The sequence below is a fragment of the Fistularia commersonii genome, chromosome 21 (genome assembly GCF_037954325.1).
Source record: "Fistularia commersonii isolate RoL2024-O1a breed Wild chromosome 21, RoL_Fcom_v1.0, whole genome shotgun sequence".
Lineage (NCBI taxonomy): Eukaryota > Metazoa > Chordata > Actinopteri > Syngnathiformes > Fistulariidae > Fistularia > Fistularia commersonii.
This window is the reverse complement of record NC_141304.1, coordinates 1,187,501-1,212,133: the sequence shown is the minus strand read 5'-3', so window position 1 is coordinate 1,212,133 and position 24,633 is coordinate 1,187,501. Positions and strand designations below refer to the sequence as shown.

The following is a 24,633-nucleotide window of genomic DNA, read 5'->3' as shown; positions in this document are numbered from 1 at the left end:
CAGGTCCAGGTCCAGACTGCATGACGTCTGTGTGTCATTCCAATCATTCCATGTTCACCGGCTCACTGAGCTCCAATTACTGGCTAACAAGCTCGTGACCGCACACACACACACACACACACACACACACACACACACACACACACACACACACACACACACACACACACACATTCATACACGAATAGATACACATACACTGGCTTGCCAAGCACACATTCATTCACACACACACACTGGCTACCTTACCACACACACACACACACACACATATTCACACACACAAATTCACACACAGGCTACCCCACCATACAGACAGACAGACACACACACACACACACATACACAAATAAAAACACAGGCTTCCCAGCCAAACAGGACACACACTCCCCCCCCCCCCCCGACACACACACTTACACAAACACACACATATTCCCACAAACATTCACGCACTGGCTACCCCACCAGAGACACATACACACACACACACACACAAACACAATACACGTACACACGCACATACTGCACATATGCCACCCCCCATCGCACATATACATGCACTCTCTAACAAACACATGCATAGCCACACACACACACACACACACACACACACACACACACACATACAAACACACACATTTACACAGACTACCCCACTATACAGACAAATGCGCACACACACACACACACACACACACACACACACATATTCACACACACTGGCCATCCCACCACGCACACACACACATACATACATATTACCACATGCACACACACTCGGGCTACCCCACCATACGGACAGACACACACACACATTTACAAGCATACATGCACACACTGACTACCCCCACCACACACATACATACACACACAAAAACACAGGCTTCCCAGCCAAACGGACACACACACACACACACACACTACACGTATACAAACACACAAACACAAACACAAGCATAGTCACACACACACAACACACTCACACATACTGGCTTCCCCACCAAAAACACACTAAAGCACACACACTGACCACCCCACCATACAACAGACACACACACACACACACACACACACACACACACACACACACACACACACACACACAACATACACGCACACACTCGCTGCCCCACCACATGGACACAAACCCTGCCAAACGGGTCACACACACACACACACACAAACACACACACACACACACACACACAAACGCATAGTCCCACACACACACACACACACACACACACACTCAACACCCCCCACCAAAGTCCATCCGTGCCAACTCCACATGCACGCGCACACGTTGGCACACAACCGTTCTGGGTCGGTACCGGAAGTGACGCAACACAGAGGGTAACCCACCCCCTCCATATGAGAGTCCGCGGGTGCCACGCACGAGCACGAGCACGTGCACGACCCAGAAGGAACATGCATGTCACCGGAAGTGCGCGCGTCCGCGATTCGATTACCGTTTATCGACGAGCGACCGGAAGTTCCGCCGGTCTCTCGATTAATTGACCGTCTAATTGGCGTATCGGGAGCGCGCGCGGGTTAGGGAATGCGCGTTTCCGGAAGTTAAAAGCAGGAGCGTGCGAGTTGCGACGCGCGCGGACGCCGGTGTTCGCGTGCTTAATCCCCAACCGGGATTAGGACAGTAATCCCCGCGCGCCACGGTGCATGCGCGGACCCGGGTGCGACGACGACCCGCGCCGGACGGACCGGCGGAAACCGGAACCGCCTTTGCAGGTAAGAAACCGGAAGCGTCCAAAGGCATCAACAGGAAGTGGACATCAACGAACTTGCCGCGTGGGAAAAATCGCAGCGCGCGTGACGGACGCCCCCCCATCCCAGTCTTTCCGAGGGGGGGCGGGCGCGCGGTGACCCATTTGGCACGCGCGAGCACCGCGCGGCTTGTTTCGCATTCAGGTCACGCCGCGCGCGCGCACGCACGAACCCTCGCGGGCGCTTTTTGTTTGTTTGTTTGTTGTTTTTTTGGGCTTTGTATCCAACGCCTCCTTCGAAGTACTCGGATCCTTTTTTTTTACTTTTCCATCATCGACTCGAGTACTTCGAGTAAACGAGTACTTTGCGTTACTTCGACTGAAAGTAGTCTCTAAAGTAAAGTATGACGTCACCGTGTCCATCCGCTCCTGAAACCGACGCCCCGGATTGGTCCGGCAAAGTGTGACGTCATCGGGTAAGAATCCTACCGAAAGGACTATATTCGAGAACAGCTTTTATTTCATTATTATTAGTAGTATTACATTATCATTTTTGTTGTTATATTGTTATTATTATCAGTATTACTACATTATTATTGTTTTTGTTATATCACTATCATTAGCAGTATAATGGTTGTTGTTATATTGTTATTATTAAAACACTATTATTAAAACCTTTAAACACTTGATAGCCTTAACTTTGACACTTTATATTTTATTGTATTTCTTATTCTTCCTCCTTCCTACTATTATATATTATTGTTATGTTTTACTTGAAACTCTGGCACAACAGTTTCCTTCGGGATAAATAAAGTTGTTCTTATCTTATCTTATCTTATCTTAGTAGTATTGTTACATTATTATTGTTGTTATATTCTTATTATTAGTAGTATTGTTGTTGTTGTTGTTATGTTGTTATTATTAGTAGTATTATTACATTATTATTATTGTTGTTGTTATACTGTTATTATGAGTAGTTTCGTTACATTATTATTGTTGTTATATTTCTATCATTAGTAGTATTATTGTTGTTGCTATGTTGTTATTATTAGTATTATTACATTATTATTAGTGTTGTTGTTATATTGTTATTATGAGTAGTTTTGTTACAATATTATTGTTGTCATATTATTATCATTTGTAGTATTATTGTTTTTGTTATGTTGTTATTATTACTATTATTATCGCATTATTATTGCTGTTATTGCTGTTATTATTATTACTTTATAAGTGTTATATAATATTATTATAGAATTGGACCAAAGAGAAGACTGATGGACGTAGTGAGAGAGGAGGATCCAGAGAAGAGGGTTAGATGGAGAAGGTGGATTCACTGTGGAGACCCTGAAGGGAAAAGACCAAATGAGAAGATTATTATTATCATTATTATTATTATTATTGTTGTTTTTATGGTTATTCTCTCTGACCCGGTCCAGACTTGTGGGATTGGGTGGGATTATGGTCTCCATGTTGCCCCACATCTGCTGCCCTCTTTGGTTTCCAGTCTAATCTCATGTTTTGCCCCACAAAGCCCCGCCTTTGGTTGTCATCAGGGTCGATCTGCTCCAGAACAGTGTCAGGATCCAGCACCAGGGTCTGCAGTACCGGGGTTCAGGTCTGGTCCGGTACTTGGTTGAGGTCTCGTCTGGCACCGGGTCCAGGTCCGGTCTGTTATCGGGTCATGGTTATGGTCAGGTACTAGGTTTGGGTCCGGAATGGTATAGGATTCAGGTCTAGTCTGGTTCTGCTTGAGGCGAGATCTGGTAATGAGCCCGGGTCTAGTCTGGTACCTAGTTGAGGTCCAGTGTGATACCAGGTTCAGTTTTACTCTGGTACTGGGTTGAGGTCTAGTCTTGGGTCCAGGTGTACTTGGGTACCAGGTTCAGGTCCCTTCTGGTATCGGAATCAGTTCTAGTCTGGCACTGGGTTAAGGTCTGGTCTGGGAATGGGTCCAAGGTCTGTTATGGTAATGGATTCAGGTCCAGTCTATTTCCAGGTTTAGGTCTGGTTTGGTACTGGGTTCAGGTCTGATCTTGGGTCCAGGTGTAGTTGGGTATTGGGTTCAGGTATGTGCAGGTACCAGGTTCAGGTCCATTCTTGTTTCGCAATCAGGTCTAGTATGGTACTGCTTGAGGTCTGGTCTGGTACTGAGTCCAAGGTCTATTATGGTACAGTATAGTACCGGCTTCGGTTCTACTCTGGCACTGGTCTTGGGTCCAGGTGTTCTTGGGTACTGGGTTCAGGTATGTGCTGGCACTAGGTACGGGTCTCTTTTGGTATCGGAATCAGTTCTAGTCTGGCAATGGGATGAGGTTTGGTCCGGTACTCGGTTTAGGTCCAGTCTGGTAATAGGTTCAGGTCCGGTCCAGTGCCAGATTTGGGTCTAGTCTGGTACTAGGTTACGGTCTGGTCTTGGATCCAGGTGTCGTTTGGCCCCGAGTACAAGTCTGGTCTTTTACCATGTTCATGTCCAGTCTGGTATCAGGCTCAAGTCTAGTCTGCTACTAGGTTCAGGTCTGGGCTAGTACTGGGTTCAGGTCTACTCTGGTATCAGGATCAGGTCCAGTCTGGTACCAGGTTTTGGTCCGGTCAGCTATTGATTGAGACTAGTCGTAGAGGATCAGACCAGTGGACTTGTACTGCACATGTTTAAGTGTAGGAGGGGTCGGACCAGAACCGCACCAGCAGGAGGACCGGTCTTCAGACCAGAGCCACACCAGAACGTTGCGGGTTCACCTCTACCGTCTGTTTGTGTCCGTCAGGGTGGGGATCCTTTCCCAACCCGGGGAGTCACAGAGGGTTCTGGACCGGGAGCAGGATGTCCCGGTGCGAGTTGATCGAGCTGCAGGACCTTCGTGTGGACGACCCCATCGAGCTGGCAGCACCTGCCCCGCCTCCAGGAGACACCCAGGTGGTCCGGCTTCACGGGGACACCGTGGACATCGAGGCGCCGGTGGCCCCTGGCGCCGGACACCACTTCCTGCCCAACAACCGGGCCCAGCTGACCTGGTGCGACCTGTGTGGGGAGTTCATCTGGGGGCTGCAAAGGCACAGCCTGCGCTGCAGCAGTAAGTGGACCAGGAGGGTTCTACACCTCTGGGCGGGTTCTTCTCATCTTCAGGTTAGCTTTGGGCCACTACCGCAACTCCATGTTAGCACGGGCTCACAGCACCCTTTACGAGTTAGCTTGGGGCCACTTCCACAGTGTGCTCCAAGTTAGCTTTGGGCTGCTACCATCCGCAACTCCAGGTTAGCATGGGCTCACTCCACTCATTTCAAGTTAGCTTGGGGCTACCTCCACCCTCTGCTCCAGGTTAGCTTAGGCTTACTCAACCCTGAGTTAGCGTGAGGGTTAGCTTGGAGCTACCCCTATCCTCTGCTTCAGGTTAGCACGGGCTTGCTCAACCCTTTCTGAGTTAGCTTTAGGGTTAGCTTGGAGCTACCTTTACACCCTCTGCTCCAGGTTAGCATAGATGTACTCAACCCTTGCTGGGTTAGCTTGGGGGTTAGCTTGGGGCTACCTCCACCTTCTGCTCCAGGTTAGCACGGGCTTGCTCAACCCTATCTGAGTTAGCTTGGGGGTTAGCTTGGAGCTACCTCTACCCTCTGCTACAGATTAGCATGGGCTTACTCAAACCTTGCTGAGTTAGCTGGGGGGTCAGCTTGGAGCTACCTCTACCCTCTGGTCCAGGTTAGCTTAAGCTTACTCAACCCTTTCTGAGTTAGCTTGAGGGTTAGCTTGGAGCTACCCCTATCCTCTGCTTCAGGTTAGCACGGGCTTGCTCAACCCTTTCTGAGTTAGCTTGAGAGTTAGCTTGGAGCTACCTCTACACCCTCTGCTCCAGGTTAGCACAGGCTTGCTCAACCCTATCTGAGTTAGCTTGGGGGTTAGCTTGGAGCTACTTCTACCCTCTGCTCCAGATTAGCATGGGCTTACTCAACCCTTGCTGAGTTAGCTTGAGGGTTAGCTTGGAGCTACCTCTACCCTCCGCTCCAAGTTAGCACGGGCTTACTCAACTCTTGCTGAGTAAGCTTGGGGGTTAGCTTGAAGCTACCTCTACCCTCTGCTCTAGGTTAGCTAAGGCTTACTCAACCCTTGCTGAGTTAGCTTGGGGGTTAGCTTGAAGCTACCTCTACCCTCTGCTCCACGTTAGCTAAGGCTTACTCAACCCTTGCTGAGTTAGCTTGGGGGTTAGCTTGAAGCTACCTCTACCCTCTGCTCCAGGTTAGCTAAGGCTTACTCAACCCTTGCTGAGTTAGCTTGGGGGTTAGCTTGAAGCTACCTCTACCCTCTGCTCCAGGTTAGCTAAGGCTTACTCAACCCTTGCTGAGTTAGCTTGGGGGTTAGCTTGAAGCTACCTCTACCCTCTGCTCCAGGTTAGCATAGATGTACTCAACCCTTGCTGGGTTAGCTTGGGGGTTAGCTTGGGGCTACCTCCACCTTCTGCTCCAGGTTAGCACGGGCTTGCTCAACCCTATCTGAGTTAGCTTGGGGGTTAGCTTGGAGCTACCTCTACCCTCTGCTACAGATTAGCATGGGCTTACTCAAACCTTGCTGAGTTAGCTGGGGGGTCAGCTTGGAGCTACCTCTACCCTCTGGTCCAGGTTAGCTTAAGCTTACTCAACCCTTTCTGAGTTAGCTTGAGGGTTAGCTTGGAGCTACCCCTATCCTCTGCTTCAGGTTAGCACGGGCTTGCTCAACCCTTTCTGAGTTAGCTTGAGAGTTAGCTTGGAGCTACCTCTACACCCTCTGCTCCAGGTTAGCACAGGCTTGCTCAACCCTATCTTGGTTAGCTTGGGGGTTAGCTTGGAGCTACTTCTACCCTCTGCTCCAGATTAGCATGGGCTTACTCAACCCTTGCTGAGTTAGCTTGAGGGTTAGCTTGGAGCTACCTCTACCCTCCGCTCCAAGTTAGCACGGGCTTACTCAACTCTTGCTGAGTAAGCTTGGGGGTTAGCTTGAAGCTACCTCTACCCTCTGCTCTAGGTTAGCTAAGGCTTACTCAACCCTTGCTGAGTTAGCTTGGGGGTTAGCTTGAAGCTACCTCTACCCTCTGCTCCACGTTAGCTAAGGCTTACTCAACCCTTGCTGAGTTAGCTTGGGGGTTAGCTTGAAGCTACCTCTACCCTCTGCTCCAGGTTAGCTAAGGCTTACTCAACCCTTGCTGAGTTAGCTTGGGGGTTAGCTTGAAGCTACCTCTACCCTCTGCTCCAGGTTAGCTAAGGCTTACTCAACCCTTGCTGAGTTAGCTTGGGGGTTAGCTTGAAGCTACCTCTACCCTCTGCTCCACGTTAGCTAAGGCTTACTCAACCCTTGCTGAGTTAGCTTGGGGGTTAGCTTGAAGCTACCTCTACCCTCTGCTCCAGGTTAGCTAAGGCTTACTCAACCCTTGCTGAGTTAGCTTGGGGTTAGCTTGAAGCTACCTCTACCCTCTGCTCCAGGTTAGCTAAGGCTTACTCAACCCTTGCTGAGTTAGCTTGGGGGTTAGCTTGAAGCTACCTCTACCCTCTGGTCGGGTCCTGATATGGGCGTCTTCTCTGGTTCCTGTGAGCAGCTCAGAAGGCAGGATGTTCTTGTTGTTCTTTCCACTGCTGAGGAGGAGCAGGAAGATCTGGAGGAGGTCTGGAGGAGGTCTGGAGGAGGTCCTCCCTGGTGCTGTGACAGAAGCAGGAAGGGCGTCGTCAGACCTCCATCAGGGAGGAGCTCAGATCTGCTCCGTCATTTGAACCTGAAGTGACCTTCTGGGGAGCGTATGGGTGAAGATTCCCTGGTTGGAGTCTGGCAGGTGGAGCTCCAGCCTTCTGTGTAGATGTTCTGCAGATCATGGTGTCACAACTATCCTTCTCTCCTCCATCCTCAGACTGTAGCTTCACGTGTCACCTGCGCTGCAGATCTTTCATCCAGCTGAGCTGCAGCAGCGCCGGGTCTCCAGACGAGCCGCCGAGCGACTCCATCGAGACGGACACCAACGTGGTGAGGAGAACCTTCACCTTCTCACCTCCTCACCTCCTCACCTTCTCACCTCACCTCCTCACCACCTCACCTTCTCACCTCACCTTCTCACCTTCTCACCTCCTCACCTTCTCACCTCCTCACCCCCTCACCTCCTCATCTCACCTCCTCACCTTCTCACCTTCTCACCTTCTCACCTCCTCACCCCCTCACCTCCTCATCTCACCTCCTTACCTTCTCATCTCACCTCCTCACCTCCTCATCTCACCTCCTTACCTTCTCATCTCACATCCTCACCTCCTCATCTCACCTCCTCACCTTCTCACCTCCTCACCTCCTCACCTCCTTACCTTCTCATCTCACCTCCTCACCTCCTCACGTCCTTACCTTCTCATCTCACCTCCTCACCTCCTCACCTCCTTACCTTCTCATCTCACCTCCTCACCTTCTCACCTCCTTACCTTCTCATCTCACCTCCTCACCTCCTCACCTCCTCACCTCCTTACCTTCTCATCTCACCTCCTCACCTCCTCACCTCCTTACCTTCTCATCTCACCTCCTCACCTCCTCACCTCCTCATCTCACCTCCTCACCTTCTCACCTCCTCACCTCCTCACCTCCTTACCTTCTCATCTCACCTCCTCACCTCCTCACCTTCTCACCTCCTCACCTCCTCATCTCACCTCCTCACCTTCTCACCTCCTCACCTCCTCACCTTCTCGCCTCCTCGCCTCCTCACCTCCTCACCTCCTCACCTCCTTACCTTCTCATCTCACCTCCTTACCTCCTCACCTCCTCATCTCACCTCCTCACCTTCTCACCTCCTCACCTCCTCACCTTCTCGCCTCCTCGCCTCCTCACCTCCTCACCTCCTCACCTCCTCACCTCCTTACCTTCTCATCTCACCTCCTCACCTCCTCACCTCCTCACCACCTCACCTCCTCACCTCCTCACTTCCTCACCTCCTCACCTCCTCACCTCCTCACCACCTCACCTCCTCACCACCTCACCTTCTCACCTCCTCACCTCCTCACCTCCTCACCACCTCACCTCCTCACCTCCTTACCTTCTCATCTCACCTCCTCACCTCCTCACCTCCTCACCACCTCACCTCCTCACCTCCTCACTTCCTCACCTCCTCACCTCCTCACCTCCTCACCACCTCACCTCCTCACCACCTCACCTTCTCACCTCCTCACCTCCTCACCTCCTCACCACCTCACCTCCTCACCTCCTCACCTCCTCACCACCTCACCTCCTCACCTCCTCACCTCCTTACCTTCTCATCTCACCTCCTCACCTCCTCACCTCCTCACCTCCTTACCTTCTCATCTCACCTCCTCACCTCCTCACCTCCTCACCTCCTTACCTTCTCATCTCACCTCCTCACCTCCTCACCTCCTCACCTCCTTACCTTCTCATCTCACCTCCTCACCTCCTCACCTCCTCACCTCCTTACCTTCTCATCTCACCTCCTCACCTCCTCACCTCCTCACTTCCTCACCTCCTCACCTCCTCACCTCCTCACCACCTCACCTCCTCACCACCTCACCTTCTCACCTCCTCACCTCCTCACCTCCTCACCACCTCACCTCCTCACCTCCTCACCTCCTTACCTTCTCATCTCACCCCCTCACCTCCTCGCTCCCTCCCTCAGGACGAGCAGACCGACTGGAACCACCACGAGCTGAGCGCAGCCGAGGTCCACCAGAAGGTCCATGAGTACAACTCTCTGATCAACAGCAACCTCTCCATGGTGTTGGTGCGTCCCGTCGCCTCGTTCCTCCAGATCTCCCCGGACGTTCCCTCACCCAGATCTTCTCGCCCGTCCCAGAACAAGGACGGCTCCTACACCGGCTTCATCAAGGTGTACTTCCAGCTTCTGCGTCCCGTCTCCTTACCGGCGCCTCCGAGCCCCGGCGGGACGCGGCGCGACCGCCGTCCGCCGGTCCGCCGGACCTCCTTCTACCTCCCGAAGGACGCCGCCAAACATCTCCACGTCAGCTCCAGCACGCGAGCTCGGGAGGTCATCGAAGCCCTGCTGAAGAAGTTCACGGTGGTGGACAACCCGGCCAAGTTCGCGCTGTTCGAGCGAACCGACAGGCAGAACCAAGGTGGGGGACGGGGGGGGGTTTTCGGCCGCCGCCGCCGCCGCCGTCGTCGGGGTTTTTGATTCGCCGGGTGTGTTTTCAGTTTGCACGAGGAAGCTGGGCGACGACGAGCGACCCTTGTGTTTGCGTCTGAGCGCCGGACCCAGCGAGAAGAACCTCAGCCTGGTCCTCAAGGAGAACGAGACCGGGGAGGTGAACGTGAGTGGAGATGGATCCTGAATGATAGAAATAATATTCAAAATATTATATTTATAATTTGAGGAATTATAAGAGAACGAGCAGGGGTGCGGTAATTAATACGTATTTGATCATGAATTAAAATTCACAATTAAATTAAATCTGGATGGATTTACTAAAAATGATTAACTGATAATTAACTAACTTGTGAATTTCTAAACCCCTCAGTGGGGGGGGGGGGGTTCAATTTATAATGTTTTTAAAGTATCTGTTATCATCATTTATTCACTTTTATTTATATATCATCAATTAATTAATCATTCAATTGATATATTGTAGAAATGAATTAATTAACTTGAATAAATATAATGTAATATTATGTTATGTTGTGTTATGTTATGTTATGTTATATTACATTATATTATATCATATTACATTATACTATATTATATTATATTATATTATATTATATTATATTATATTATATTATATTATGAATAATATTACTATGAATTACTCAAAGGGAGAATTGTAATGTATCACAGTATATGTTATCAACATTTATTCATTTTTAATAATGTAGAGGTAATCAACACATTTTTAATCGAAAAAATATTTAATCAATGTTATTACTGTAGAAATTAATGAATTAACTAATGATACATTTTAATGTACTAATATATGTATTATTCTCATGTATTCACAATTAATCAATCAATTAATTATTAATCAATCTAATATTAATCTAATAATCAATTAACCCATTTATTACATTTTATTTGAATCAGTGTTAGCGCGAGTCATACTAGTTGCTAGTTTTTATATAAACAAATTCGCCCTTAGCATTAGCCTGTATTAGCCTAATGAGCTAGCTGGCTCATGGAGAACGATTATTTTAAGATGCTACTCCCCCCAGTTAGCTTAGCATGGGGATATGAACACCCGCTGCATCCCGCGCAGGAACCACATCCCCTGCGCTAAGCTAATCAGCGTAGCTTGCCCGGTATCCACGTCTGGTTTTTTCCCGTGTCCGCAGTGGGACGCCTTCAGCTTCCCCGAACTGCGCAACTTCCTGCGGATCCTTCAGCGCGAGGAGGAGGAGCACGTGCGTCAGATCGTCAAGCGCTACGCTCACGCCAGAGACGTGATGAGGCGAGCCGCGGAGAAGATCAACGCCCCGACTTGAAGGCCCCGTCCACATTTGGACCCAACGTCCGCTCGGAAACGCCGAAGGGAACCACCCGGACCTCCGCGGAGGACGACCCCGGTCCAGTCATGACTACCGATGAATGTGAAGCTTCATTGGTTACTTCGTCGCTCCATTCATACTTTTACACTCCACGTTAGCACTTTAGCGAGTTGGATTTTCCATAGAACCAGCTGAGGAGATGACCGCTTCAGCTAGGAACGTCTCACGCTAGTCGATCCGACAGCTTCTCGGTTCCCCCGCGACGGACAGTGACGGACCTCTTTGGTCTCCCAGCGCTCATCTCATGGTGTCCAACTGGATTAAGACCCGGACCTGGATCTGGGACCCATCTGGGAAGACTGGCGTCAGTCGCGATCACTGTGACAAGCAGCAAACTGTGACCTCACACATTCTTATAGGTAATAAAGAAGCTCATCTGTCACGTGTCTTGTTATTTCGATCGCGTGCTCCTTCTCTTTTTTTCCATCACCCTGGCCAGACAGGTTCTCGCTCAAACACCTCAAACATTCGTGGAATGTAGGAGGTGTAACCTTGAGCTTTTATTTTGAAGGGCTGCTACAGGAAGTAGCACCGGATATAGTGTGTGTGCTCATTAGTTCTAGCTTGCGAAGTGAACTATCTCCTCTGCATCCTCTTCTCTCACAACACACTTCCTGTCCTCTTTAGCGCCGTGCTATACTACACTTATAATCACCTATCACTACCAGCCAGTACAATTTAAATATGATATAAATATAATATATGGCTATTCTGAATATTATTATGGTTCATATAATAGCCTTAGTAAGAGATTTGGCACATTTTTTCTGTTCTGTGACTGTTCATGTGGGTGTGTATGATTTTATTTGCTGAAGGAAAACTGCTTGCATCCAAGAATGTGCACGGTATTGATTGACGTTTGACGTTTTTAAACCACCAACGTGCAAAAATTTTCCCATATTTACAGACTCTGTGTCCGACTGGTTGCACATACTTGAGATAACATTGTCTTTTTGCACGTAGCCTTGTTGCATGTTGTCTGGTGTCCCGCAGTGGGTGGGACAAGTTGTCCATCAGATAAAATAGCTTGACTATCATTCTCCTCCCTCACACCGAGCGGAGGCCGTGTTCCCAGAACTTTCCTTATCAGCCTGTCCAGCCTCTTCCTGCCTGCTGCTGACCTGCTACTGGCCCAGTTCCTCAAAACCTCAAGACGCTCTTGAGGAGCATCCATCCTATATGATGTATGAATGGCTTTATGTCCCTGAATGAATGATTAATATAATCTATCCTGCTCACTGTGCAATTCTTATATTATATTATATTATATTATATTATATTATATTATATTTGAATTGAATTTCCTGGTAATAATAGGTGATAATAGCGAAAGAGGAGGAGGCAGAGGAGAATCAAGCTTGCATGAATGATCACACACATTATATCCGGCAGTATTTCCGGTAGCGCACCGAGGTGCCCTTCAAAATAAAAGTGCTTAAAAAACGTGATCAGCTGTCGCCCCTGAAAGGGGCCTTTTTAGGATTAAACTTTGACATTTTATTACGGTATTGTTTTCCGATGACCATTTGATTTAGAGTAGTCTCTCTCCATATTTATCTATCTATAAAGCTCAAAGTTAAACTGCGGACTGCCCGTTTATCATCAAGTCAAATGCAGTTGCACCTCCGCGCCGATAGGTGGCGCCCGAGAGCCGCCAGTACCTTCCGCCAGTCGCCGTGAAGAAGAGCGTTCAGGGAGAGCAACGTACAACAATAGCTAGCTAGCATATGTCGCCGTTACCTGGCTGTCTCCGCCGGCACCGTGTACAACACCGCTCCGCAGAAAGAAACCAGGAAAACGTCCCATTTCGGAAAAGAGCCGGGGCCGTTTTAGGTACGTCTCCTACCGGCCGCCGCTGTCACACACCGGAAACCCACGAAACGTTCGGTTCAGACGGCGTGGGGTTACCTAACGTTAACGCGTCAAACCGGTACAGACAACCGGCGGGGTGAGCGGTGTGTTTATCCCGTGACAGACTTCGAGAGTCCGCGTTAGCTTCTCATGCTAGCTGGCCCTTTCCAGACGGGGCTCCCAAACGCCACCCGGTTCGGGACGCTTCGCCCCCCGGCGTGTCACGACGTGACCGCTCGGTGGGGTTAAAATCAGCCCCGGCGGCGGGTAAAGCGAAACCCCCTTTGCTAGCTTGATGTTAGCATGCCTGCTACACCGGCTGCACCGTCATGTAGCCTCGCCGGCCTGCTGGCGGTTCTCGGATTGTGGATTTTAGATAAAATCCTTAACCTTCACGGTGCTTTCGAGTCATGCCTTTTGTTTTATGTGTCGCCATCGTGACACTGGTTTGGACCACACTACGACATTCCCCCAGGTGCAAGCAGGACATCCAAGTGGGCGACCTTCTGCCTCGACCAGGATGAAGAGAGGGTTGGTAGGGATGATCTCACAACAGCAGCCCTTGCAGCTACACGGTCCAGATGACGATAAAATAATGGCGAGGTCACTATCATGCATTGATGGAGGGTTCGGGGGCTGCAGACAGGATAGGAGGTGTGGGAGAACACAGAGCGAGGGGCTAGGCTAACGCTAACTGTAAACGTTCTCAAATATAAAGGTCTTAAGCAAAGAGAGGGATTCTGCCTCCTGGATGGAGATCTCAAGATGGTTTCATAGAAGAGGAGCTCGGTAAATTAGCGCCCCGGCCCTCGCCCGGCTTTAAGAGACCCAGGGGACCACGATTAGCCCTTTAGCATCTCCTCCCCCTCTGAACGTGAGTCAGGGAGTTTGAGGACATAAGGATCCGCCGTACGTGCTTTAAATTGTCTCAACTGCTTTTTTCAATCATAGCTTCGTAGGTGTCCTGCCCCGGAAGGCCCGGTCCCTCTGCAGCACCCCCGGGGAGTCCTGCGGCCCAAGAAAAGAATGTGCCGTGGCTGAAGATGGGTGTCAGCGGCTCCAAATCCAAAGGATTTTGGCCTTTTTCCGGCTCGGCGAGCGGCGAGGACCAAGCCAGGGATGGAAACGACCAGTCGCTGGCCAGAGCTCGGAGTTTCCACGGTGCGACCCCCTTCGTGTACACCAGGAGAAGGTGGGTAGGATTTTTATTTACCTTCCTGCAGGTTTTATGTGACCTGAAAGCCAGAGATTGAAAGCCAAATAAAGAAATATAGGTCGGCGTCACCTTACAGCAGGAAGGTTCCTCATTTCATACGTGACCTTCTGCGTTCACTCCACGTGGCGCCTCCGTGTTCCCCGCCTTCCCAAACAAAAACCTAAGGACTGGAGAGCGAATGGCGGGATGATTGACAGCTCCCCCGGGGTTCCCCGGAGGTGTGAATGACTGGGCGGACGGTTGAGCCCCGCTTCTCCTCCAGCTGTTCCTGATATTTGGGAGTAAAAAAGCTCTGCCCGCAGTGTCGGAGCTGACATACCAGCTGCGTGCAAACGTCAAGTCACCTCTGAATTGGGTCACAGCCGGCTGCACGTCGGGATATTTAGAAGAAGCCTGACTTTATTTTTAGCCAAACTTTCCAAGAAAAACGCAGCCTTTTCCTCACGCCGGTCGCCGAGCAGCTGCTGGCCACGTTAGAGAACGCCCTGCAGGGACTGATCACACTGCAAACTTACAAGTCCTGCATGTCCACGCGTGTGTGTGCGGTAACCTACATTTCTAAAAGTTAAAGGTGCCGCCCGATGCACCGGCCGGCCTCCTGTTTCCCCCATAAAATCATCTTTCACAGAAAATCCGCCCCGTCCTGGTGCGTCTTTTAACAGTTAAATAAATTGCCAGTCCGCCAGCAGAACCTTCCCGCCGGTCGCCAGGAGGAGTCTGGCCGCGCACGGCAGGCGTGGCCTCTGGTCGCTAACCCGACGTCTCCTCCGCCGCAGCTCCATGTACTTCGACGAGGACGGCGACCTGGCCCACGAGTTCTACGAAGAGACAATCGTGACGAAGAACGGACGCAAGAAAGCCAAGCTGAGGAGGATCATGAAGAACTTGACACCTCAGGTGAGACTCCCAGGCCTCGTGGACCCGAACCAGAACCCCCGCCCTCGTTTACCGCCGTGTGTGTGTGTGTGTGTGTGTGTCCTCACAGGGAATCATCAGGCTGGACCACCCATGCATCCACGTAGATTTCCCCGTCGTTCTCTGTGAGGTCTGATGCGTCTCCGACCCACCGCTGTATCCGCTCCGTCCTGTGGTTCCACCGCCGCCGGAAGGACGCCGGAACCACCTTCACACACACACACACACACACACACCATTTCTGGATGTAGTGACGCTGTGAAGGGGGCCGCGAGGAGCGGCGTGTGCGGGGCCTCTGCATGCGGTCTGCCGCGAGGACACGTGAAAGGACGCCATGTTGGAAAGAGCCTACCCGCTTCACGTGGTTTTTCTGCATGTAAGTGTGTATGTTAAGAGTTTGTGTGTGTGTGTGTGTGGACTAGGATGCGTCCTGAGTGTGTCGCTGCAGATTATTATCAGGTATGATTCATCAAACTGCAGGAGTTGGAGGGGATTATCCCCCCATCCCATCCCCGATCCTGGTAACCGCACATCCGAGGTTATTTTTCTTTTGAAAGCCACCGCCGCGTGATTTGTTCTGCACGGAAACAACATGGATGACCATGTCCTCTGGGAGACGCCGGACTATAACCCCCTCCCCGCACCGGCTCCGAGTGGAGAAAGTGTTTCCCCCGCTGCTTCGGCGTACAGTGTTTCACTTTTAATTTATTATTACAGCTGTTTTTTTTTTTTGTTTTTTTTTTAAATTACAGTTTGAAAAAGCTGAACGGCGTCCTGGTCTTTTGTGAACCGCGTCCGACCCGGCTACCGTCAAAAAACGCCAACGCGTGAAAGACTGGAGAGCGTGTCCGGGCGTCGGAGGACTATAAACCTCACGCGTGTGAAGATGTTGGACGACAAGACGTGGACAGAACTTTCATTAGCAGAAGCTGTGGGAGGCCGGCAATCTTCTGCAACCAATGAAGATGGATTTATCTCAAATCCGTTGTGGAGAAATCGTATCTTCCTCGCGGTTCTTCCCCTCCCAGGCTGAGACGTGCAAAGGAAATTGCGCATTCAAGCCCTTGTTTGCGGGGTCTTAAGTAACCGATGAAGGTGAAGAGACCCCATGGAAAGAGGCTTCCCGCCAGGCCTGGAGATGTGGCGAAGGGATGAGACGCTGCCGTGCCAAAGTCCGCTCCACTTTATTGCCTCCTCGGGCGAAAGAAACCCGGTCTGAGCCAGAGAAAGCCCCGACAATTACCCCCGTAATCTCGGCCGGGGGTCTTTATTAAAGAGCGACCGGAGTTTTCAGGAGCGTCGGACGGCGGGGGGGCCGAGGGCAGAGGTCACGGGCCGGAGCGAAAAAGAAAACCCGTCGAGCGAGGACCTCATCGGCAAGGTAAATCTCGCAAACGTGAAGGTAAACACGGCGTTCGCCTCGTGGAGGAGGTGTAATCATTAACCGGCGCTTTGAAAGAAAGCTGTTTCCGTCTCCATAAACGATTATTCATCTCCTCGCGTCCAAAGTCAACCCTTTCCACACGGAGCGGTTCTGGACCGCATTCTGGAGGAGAAACCAACATTCCCATCGCAGGCGGCCTTCTGCTTCGAGCGGCATGCAAAGCAGGTAGAGCTAACAGCTACATGCTAATAGCTGACATAAGAGTAATAATGCTTTGAGATATGATGGGGTTCTGAGAGGTCTGTGCAGTGGGTGTGATGATCAGAGGTGGAGTCTGCTGGGTGTGTCGATGCTGCGCGGTGATATCAGCGTTCAGAGGGAAAACTGTTTCTTCCCCTTTGCTTCTGGAAGGAGCCGGACCGACCCGGGTCCGAGACCGCCGTCCTGAACCGACCCCGCGGAGACCGAGGTCACCGGTAAGAGACGCCCCGGGTCACACATCTTTTTCAGTTCAAGATTTGTCCTCCGTCCCTTATTTACTTAAAACACCCGTGATGTCTTTGCCCTCTTTATCCATTCATATCCTCCTAAAATAATAATTCCAGCTGCTATTCGCATTTCTTCATCATGGCTTGTTTTGTTTTTTTTGACCGTTTACCCGGTTGTATATTTTCATTTAGTACCTTCACTGGAAAAACTTCTTAAAAAGAGAAAAAAAAACAAAAACAAACAAAGAAAAACAAACAAACACGAGTGTCTCTTCCTGAAATGCAGAGTAGCGTTATGGACCGAACCATCTCGCTTCAGCCGCGGGGGTGCGCGGGTGGACATAACGAGGAGCGGTTATATCGTAAAAATAACGGCGGGTCGTTTGAAGGGACTTGGGGACTAGAAAATAACTTAATTGTTTTAAATACACGGGTGGATGGGATCGTACACGGTAAAAAAAAAGCGTGTTTTATTATCTTAATAAACGCACCCCCCCCCTCCGTGTCGTCGGTTCCGGTGGTTTGTTGTCGTCCGGGCCACTTCCGGTCCCCGCCCCTCTCTTCCTGTCCCGTGGAGCCGCCGGTCCTCGACATGGACGGGACCGGACGGTGACCGCGGTTCGCCACATGGCAGGGAGCCGGGAGAGGTGCGTTTGCGACGGACACACTCGCGGGGTCGCCCCGCGGCGAGGCGGGTCCCGGTGGATCCCGGAATTCGTGAAAAGTTGGACCCGCCGAATGACGCCAGCCCGTCAGACACCCAGATGAGAGTAATCTGATTACTTTTCACGCACGCAGGACCTCCCCGCTGGGGTCCAGGAGAAGCGCTCACCTCCCCGTTCATGTTTTGTCTTCTCAGAGACGGGCCATGGAGGTCCAACCAGATGGACGCCCGGCCTGGTTGCTGCTGGCCCTCCTGGCCTGCTGGGCCGGCTCCTGCTCCGCGGATCTCAAGCAGACAAGGTGGCCTTTGTACGGCCAGAACCCGGTGCTCCTGGTCTGGAACGCCCCGACGGAGGACTGCGGCCCGCGGCACGGCGTGACGCTGACCCTGGACGGCTTCGACATCGTGGCGTCGCCCAACGAGGGCTTCGTGCGGCAGAACCTCACCATCTTCTACAAGGAGCGGCTCGGGTCGTACCCGTACTACGAGCGCGACGGGACGCCGGTGAACGGCGGCCTCCCGCAGCTCGCCAGCCTCGCCCGGCATCGAGAAAAGATGCCCGAGGGGTTGAGGAAGTACATCCGGGAGCCCGGGGCCAAAGGGCTGGCGGTGATCGACTGGGAGGAGTGGCGCCCGCTGTGGATCAGGAACTGGGACGCCAAAGACGTCTACCGGCGGAAATCCCAGCAGATGGTGGCGGAGAAGAACCCCGGCTGGACGGGGGAGCGGGTGGCTAAGGTGGCGCAGGTGGAGTTCGAGCTGTCCGCCGGCACCTTCATGCTGGAGACCCTGAAGCTGGCCAAGCACCTGAGGCCCAACCAGCTGTGGGGCTTCTACCTGTTCCCGGACTGCTACAACCACGACTACAGGAAGGGGCCGAAGAACTACACGGGCCGCTGCCCGGCGCTGGAAGAGGAGCGCAACGATCAGCTCAACTGGCTGTGGACCGAGTCCACCGCCCTTTTCCCCTCCGTCTACATGGGCTCCGTGCTGAGCTCCACCGCCCACGGACGCCTCTTCGTCCGCAACAGGGTGAAGGAGGCGCTGCGCCTGGCCTCGGTCGGGGACGGCCCGGCGCGCCCCGTCTTCGTCTACACCCGGCCCACGTACACCGGCCAGATGGCCCTGCTGACCGAGGTGAGTCCCCCGACTCCGGATTAGCGTCCTTTTCCTTCCGAGCCCCTTCGTGTATCTAGTTGTCATCGACGTACGCTTTGGATTTACCTTAGTTCCGTAAAGTCGGGGCAAGAGTTTCCTCCCTCTGGTCCACAGACCATCATCTGCCACCATCTAACTAACAGCCAATCCCTTGCCTTGGTCTAACCCACAGCCAATCATGTAACCCGCAGCCAGTCCCCTGCCTCCAACGAGCCCATCGCCAAACATCTGGCTAACTTGCGGTGCCTCGGCTAACTTTTGGCCAATCAGCTGCATCCAGCTAACCCAAACCCAATCACCTGCCTCCGTCTCATTACCAGCCAATCAACTAGCCCATAGCCCATCATCTGCCTTTGTCTGATTACCAGCCAATCATGTGCCTCCAACTAGCTGACAGCCAATCACCTGCCCCCGTCTCACCCACAGCCAATCACGTGCCTCTGTCTCACCCACAGCCAGTTAGCTACCTCCAACTAGCCCATAGCCAATTATCTGCCTAACTCGGGGTGCCTCAGCTAACTATCGGCCAATCAGCTGTCTCCATCTAACCCACAGCCAATCACCCGCCTCCGTCTAATTACCAGCCAATCATGTGTCTACTAGCCCACAGCCAATCATCCGCCTCAGCTAACTTGTGTTGCCTCAGCTACCTTTTGGCCAATCAGCTGCCTCCATTTAACCCACAGCCAATCACATGTGTCCGTCTAATTACTAGCCAATCACGTGTCTCCAACTAGCCCACAGCCAATCATCTACCTCAGCTAACTTGCGGTGCCTCAGCTAACTTTCACCAATCACCTGCCTCCATCTCACCCTCTGTCTCACCCACAGCCAGTTAGCTACCTCCAACTAGCCCATAGCCAATCATATGCCTAACTTGCGGTGCCTCAGCTAACTATCGGCCAATCAGCTGCCTCCAGTTAACCCAGAGCTACTCACCCACCTCTGTCTAATTACCAGCCAATCATGTGCCTCCAACTAGCCCACAGCCAATCATCCGCCTCAGCTAACTTGCGGCGCCTCAGCTAACTTTCACCTATCAGCTGTCTCCATCTAACCCACAGCCAATCATCTGCCTCTGTCTAATTGCCAGCTGATCATGTGCCTCCAACAAGCCGGCAGCCAATCACCTGCCTCTGTCTCACGAACAGCCAGTTAGCTACCTCCAACTAGCCCATAGCCAATCATCTGCCTAACTTGCGGTGCCTCAGCTAACTATCGGCCAATCAGCTGCCTCCAGCTAACCCACAGCCAATCACATGCCTCTGTTTAATTACCTCCAACTAGCCCACAGCCAATCATCCGCCTCAGATAACTTGCGGCACCTCAGCTAACTTTCACCAATCATCTGCCATCAGCTAACCCAGAGCCAATCACCCGTCTCCGTCTAATTACCAGCCAATCATGTGCCTCCAACTAGCCCACAGCCAATCATCCGCCTCAGCTAACTTTCACCAATCGTCTGCCAACCAGTTCCCTTCTTGTAACCCTTTCTAAACCAGGATGTGTGTGTCCACAGACAGATCTGGTCTCCACCATCGGGGAGAGCGTTGCCCTGGGAGCTGCAGGATTGATCTTCTGGGGTGACTCGTCCTACACCAGCAGCAGCGTGAGTGCACTCCCTCCTGCGAGTGTGCACGTTACCCCAGCGCCGGCTGCTCACTAACATGTGTGTGTGTGTGTGTCCACAGTCCAGCTGCTCCAAACTCAACGAGTACCTGGAGGGTCCACTGGGCCGGTACCTCCTCAACGTGTCCACGGCGGCGCAGCAGTGCAGTCGTGCGCTATGCGGCTCCCGCGGCCGCTGCTTGCGCAAGCAACCCGACACCGAGGCCTACCTGCACCTCAGCCCCTCCACCCACAGCATCGGCAGCAGGGGAGGCCGGCTGGAGGTCGCCGGCGAGCCCGGCAAGGCGGAGCTGGCTCTGCTCCGCGCTCACTTCCGGTGCCAGTGCTATCGCGGCTACCAAGGTGACGCCTGCGCCCGGCGAGGAGGCGGTCAGAATAGGGCCTCCTCTGTCCTGGTAGTCTGGCCCCTGTGCTTCCTGCTACCGCTGGGACTCCTCGCCCTGCTGCACTGAGGGGACCCGAAGGGGGCCGGATCTGGTTCGGGAGGGTACGGAAACGGTTGGGGTGGCAAGAACGGCGGTACTTGTTAACGGAGGCTAGCTGGAGTCACGCGCCTCCGATGCCGGCCCTCCGCCCGGGCCTCGTATTACTCCGCTTCCACATGAGGACATCATGTACCCCCGCTGTTTGTGCTTCCTTATTAGCACTTGTTTCAGCAGAAGTCACTTCTGACCTTCTCAGCCACGACTACAACTTCTGCCTTTCAGCTAGTTTTTTAGCACTGACAGCAGATCCATGTGCCTTCTGGGGTTTTCCTTTTCTTAGTCAGCGACAGTGAGCCGGTTTCGGGGCTTTTCGCCGTGAAAAGGACCAATCATGGATCTGTGGTAAAACCAGTGAAATTGAGTCCACTGCCAGGTGTACCTCTGCGGTGTACCAAATAAGTACGTGACCTAGCTTTAGCAACCAGGTGCACCAACTCACTGTACCTGCCAGGTGTGCCAACCAGTTGTACCTCCGAGATCTTCCAACTAGTTGTAGCAACCAGGCGCACCTGCGATGCATACCAACTCGTTGCACCAACTCGTTGTACTAGCCAAGTGCATCAACTAGCTTTAGCAGCTAGGTACACCTGTCAAGTGTACCAACCAACTGCACCTGCCAGGTGTAGCGACCAGATTCCCCAACTAGCTGTACCAAAAACCTGCACGAGCCAGGAGTAGCAACCAAGTGCACCAATTAGTCGTACCAGCTAGGTGCGCCGACTAGCTGTAGCGACCAGGAGCACCAGCCGGTTTTACCAACCGGTTACACCAGCGCCGATCATGGTTTCTGTTTGACCCGACTCGCCGGTCGGTACACGTAAGACATCTTTATTTCTTTTTCTCTGCTTCCTGTCCGAATTGCTGCGGCGTCATCCAGGTGTCCGGGGAGTGGCGCCCCCCCCTTGTCCAACCATGTGTCCAACAACAACTGCACTTTGTGTGTGTGTGTGTGTGAGCGAGTGTGTCTGTACGCAAACCAGAGGTACCAGAGGTTCTACCAATGAAGAACCGATCCTGCTCGATTCTTCTCTGAGGGTTTCGGAGGTACGAGGAGGTGAACCTTCCGGAGGCTGCTCCATTTATTTTATCGATAATAAAAAAGTTTTCCCTCGTGATGAGTTCCACTCCGCCGAACCGGTGCTTTTTATTCTTATTATTAAAATAAAATTCGTATTACAAACACCGCGTCCTTCCTTCGTTCCTGTTTACTTCCTGTTTGCTCGCATGCAAATCTCGCGATCTTCTCGCGGAAGTGACGTCAGCACAGACTGGTTCGCTCCACTTCGGCTCGGTGAATCCCCTCCCCCCTTCCCCCGGTACCGTCGATCCGACACCCGGTTCCGGTCCGGTCCGGCGGCTCCCCCTCCCCCCGGCGGAGGACGTGAAGATGCGGCGGTGTTGTCGGTGAACGACCCGGTTTCCCCGCTCCGTGTCGGTACGTCTGACGCCTTTCTCCGGTCCGGTTGTCGGTGTCGCGGACGCGTCCCGGTACCGGGATTCCGGGCTTCGTTTCCCCGATGAGAGAGAGAAAGTAGTCCGGTTCCGCGGAGGAGAGACGCGGCGATGTGGCCGCGAATAACCGTTGTCGTTGTGTGTCCCCGGTGCTCCGGGTTCCTCCGGTCGTCCCCCAGAACCCCCCAGCCGGACCTCATGACCCCCCCGCGGCCCCGCCTGCTGCTCCCGGGCCTGGTGCTGCTGCTCACCGTGCTGCTCTACCTGCTGCTGCCGGCCCTCCGCCGGGGCGCCGCAGAGCCGCCGCAGGAGGCGCGCCGGCCGGGGCTCACGCCGGCCGCCAACGCCGGGAACGTGAGCGTCCGCACCGGACACCTGCCCGGGGACCCGCCGCTCTTCTTCCGGGAGGCGCTGCCGGTGGACGCCGCCGGAAGGCAGATCCTGCCCAGGTCAGGTGACACCGGAGATCGATTGATTGGTTGACTGATTAACTGCTCGATCGATCGGCTGATAGATCCACTGGTTGATTGATTGGTGGGTTGATCGATGGATCCATTGGTCGGTCGATTTATTAACTGCTGGATTGATCGGCTGATAGATCGACTGGTTGATTGATTGGTCGGTTGATTGATGGATCGATTGGTCGGTCGATTTATTAACTGGTTGATTGATTGGCTGATAGATCAACTGGTTGATTGATGGATTGATTGAGTGATTGGTCGGTTGATCGATGGATCGATTGGTCAGTTGATTGATTAACTGGTTGATCGATTGGTCGGTTGATCAATTAACTGGTTGATCAATTGATGGATTGCCTGGTTGATTGATTTATTAACTGGTTGATTGATTGGCTGATGGATCAACTGGTTGATTGATTGGTCGGTTGATTGATGGATCGATCGGTTGGTTGATTGATTAACTGGTTGATCGATTGCCTGGTTGGTTGATTTATTAACTGGTTGATTGATTGGCTGATGGATCAACTGGTTGATTGATGGATTGATTGATTGGTCGGTTGATTGATGGATCGATTGGTCGGTTGATCGATTAACTGGTTGATCGATTGGTCGGTTGATCGATGAACTGGTTGATTGATTGATTGATTTCTTGGTTGGGTGATGGATTGTTCTGGACGATTTATTAACTGGTTGTTTGATTGGCTGAGAGATCAACTGGTTGATTGATGGATTGATTGGTCCGTTGATTGATTAACTGGTTGATTGATCGATTGATTGGTCGGTTGATCAATGGGTCAATTTTTCGGTTGATTGATTAACTAGTTGATTGACTGATCGATTGCTTGGTTGGTTGGTTGAGTGCCGGTCGATTTATTAACTGGTTGATTGATTGGCTGATAGATCAACTCGTTGATTGATGGATTGATTGATGGTTTGGTTAATTGATGGATAGATTGGTTGGATAATTGATTGATTGATTGAGTGGTGGATTGGCTCCTGATTTGATCAATTGCTCGGTTGGTTGATTGATTTGTCGATCGGCCGATTGATAGGCGGGTTGAATGATTGATTAGTGGATTGATTGATCGGATGGTTGATTGATTGGTGGATTGGCTGATCGATTGGTTCATTGATTGTTTGGTTGGATGATCATTTGATTGATTGATTGATCAATTGGTTGGTTGGTTGATTTGATTAACTGATTGTCAATTGATTGGTTCATTGATTAGTGTATTGATTGATTGGTGGGTTTGCCTCCTCCTGCAGGTTGCAGGTGGTCCTCCTGCATGGCCAGGCCTTCTCCTCCAAGACCTGGGAGGAGCTGGGGACCATGGCCCTGCTGGCCACCCATGGATACCAGGCCCTGGCCCTGGACCTGCCTGGTACACACACACACACACACACACACACACACACTCTGTCTAGTAGTGGTTGTGGGTGTTTGAACTCCTGGCACCTCCTGGAGGCAGACCTTCACCAGGAGTCAGGAGGACACACCTGGTGGAGGACATTTCCTCCTCCTCATCCTCCTTTTCTTCTGGCAGGTTACGGGAAGTCTCCGGACTCCGAGGCCCTGAAGACGGACCAGAGCCGCGTGGACCTTCTGTCTCGGTTCATGGAGTCCCTGGGCGTGAGGGCGGCGGTGCTCCTCAGCCCCTCCATGAGCGGACACTACTCCATCCCGTTCCTCATGAAGAAGAGCGAGCAGCTTCACGGCTTCGT

The 24,633-nt window shown here is 52.1% G+C and overlaps 4 protein-coding genes across 10 annotated transcripts in view; all 4 read left to right on the top strand.

The window, feature by feature from the left end:
• The first annotated feature begins 1,445 nt into the window (after nucleotides 1-1,445).
• Nucleotides 1,446-11,589, top strand: rassf1 (Ras association domain family member 1). 3 transcript variants are annotated; one of them, XM_086168813.1, is made up of 7 exons: nucleotides 1,446-1,746; nucleotides 4,484-4,789; nucleotides 7,583-7,695; nucleotides 9,332-9,436; nucleotides 9,509-9,788; nucleotides 9,868-9,983; nucleotides 10,999-11,589. In XM_086168813.1, exons 2-7 carry the CDS (start codon nucleotides 4,540-4,542, stop codon nucleotides 11,146-11,148), a joined length of 1,014 nt encoding a protein of 337 aa, XP_086024939.1. In that variant the 5' UTR covers nucleotides 1,446-1,746; nucleotides 4,484-4,539; the 3' UTR covers nucleotides 11,149-11,589. The 3 variants fall into 3 exon arrangements, with proteins under 3 accessions (XP_086024939.1, XP_086024938.1, XP_086024940.1); XM_086168812.1 differs by having other exon boundaries at nucleotides 1,446-2,197; XM_086168814.1 differs by lacking the exon at nucleotides 1,446-1,746 and having other exon boundaries at nucleotides 3,006-4,789.
• Nucleotides 11,590-12,890: 1,301 nt separating this feature from the next.
• tusc2b (tumor suppressor 2, mitochondrial calcium regulator b) lies at nucleotides 12,891-15,960 on the top strand. Its single transcript, XM_086168243.1, has 4 exons — nucleotides 12,891-13,044; nucleotides 14,014-14,254; nucleotides 15,055-15,175; nucleotides 15,264-15,960. The coding sequence occupies exons 2-4, from the start codon at nucleotides 14,106-14,108 to the stop codon at nucleotides 15,327-15,329; spliced, it is 336 nt and encodes a 111-aa protein (XP_086024369.1). The 5' UTR covers nucleotides 12,891-13,044; nucleotides 14,014-14,105; the 3' UTR covers nucleotides 15,330-15,960.
• A 47-nt stretch (nucleotides 15,961-16,007) lies between these two features.
• hyal2b (hyaluronidase 2b) lies at nucleotides 16,008-22,179 on the top strand. Of its 4 annotated transcripts, XM_086168242.1 has the most exons (6): nucleotides 16,008-16,574; nucleotides 16,703-16,802; nucleotides 16,989-17,053; nucleotides 17,925-18,866; nucleotides 20,407-20,496; nucleotides 20,579-22,179. In XM_086168242.1, exons 4-6 carry the CDS (start codon nucleotides 17,934-17,936, stop codon nucleotides 20,966-20,968), a joined length of 1,413 nt encoding a protein of 470 aa, XP_086024368.1. In that variant the 5' UTR covers nucleotides 16,008-16,574; nucleotides 16,703-16,802; nucleotides 16,989-17,053; nucleotides 17,925-17,933; the 3' UTR covers nucleotides 20,969-22,179. The 4 variants fall into 4 exon arrangements, with proteins under 4 accessions (XP_086024368.1, XP_086024367.1, XP_086024365.1 ...); XM_086168241.1 differs by having other exon boundaries at nucleotides 16,008-16,802; XM_086168239.1 differs by lacking the exons at nucleotides 16,008-16,574; nucleotides 16,703-16,802 and having other exon boundaries at nucleotides 16,850-17,053.
• A 65-nt stretch (nucleotides 22,180-22,244) lies between these two features.
• abhd14a (abhydrolase domain containing 14A) overlaps nucleotides 22,245-24,633 on the top strand; it is a 5,191-nt gene continuing 2,802 nt past the window's right edge. Inside the window, exons 1-4 of one of the 2 annotated variants that reach the window (XM_086167760.1) lie at nucleotides 22,245-22,436; nucleotides 22,633-22,902; nucleotides 24,178-24,293; nucleotides 24,456-24,633. The exon at nucleotides 24,456-24,633 is cut by the window's right edge and continues 58 nt beyond it. In XM_086167760.1, the coding sequence (XP_086023886.1) occupies nucleotides 22,652-22,902; nucleotides 24,178-24,293; nucleotides 24,456-24,633 (545 nt within the window). In that variant the 5' untranslated portion in view covers nucleotides 22,245-22,436; nucleotides 22,633-22,651. The other variant, XR_015107740.1, reaches the window with a different exon arrangement.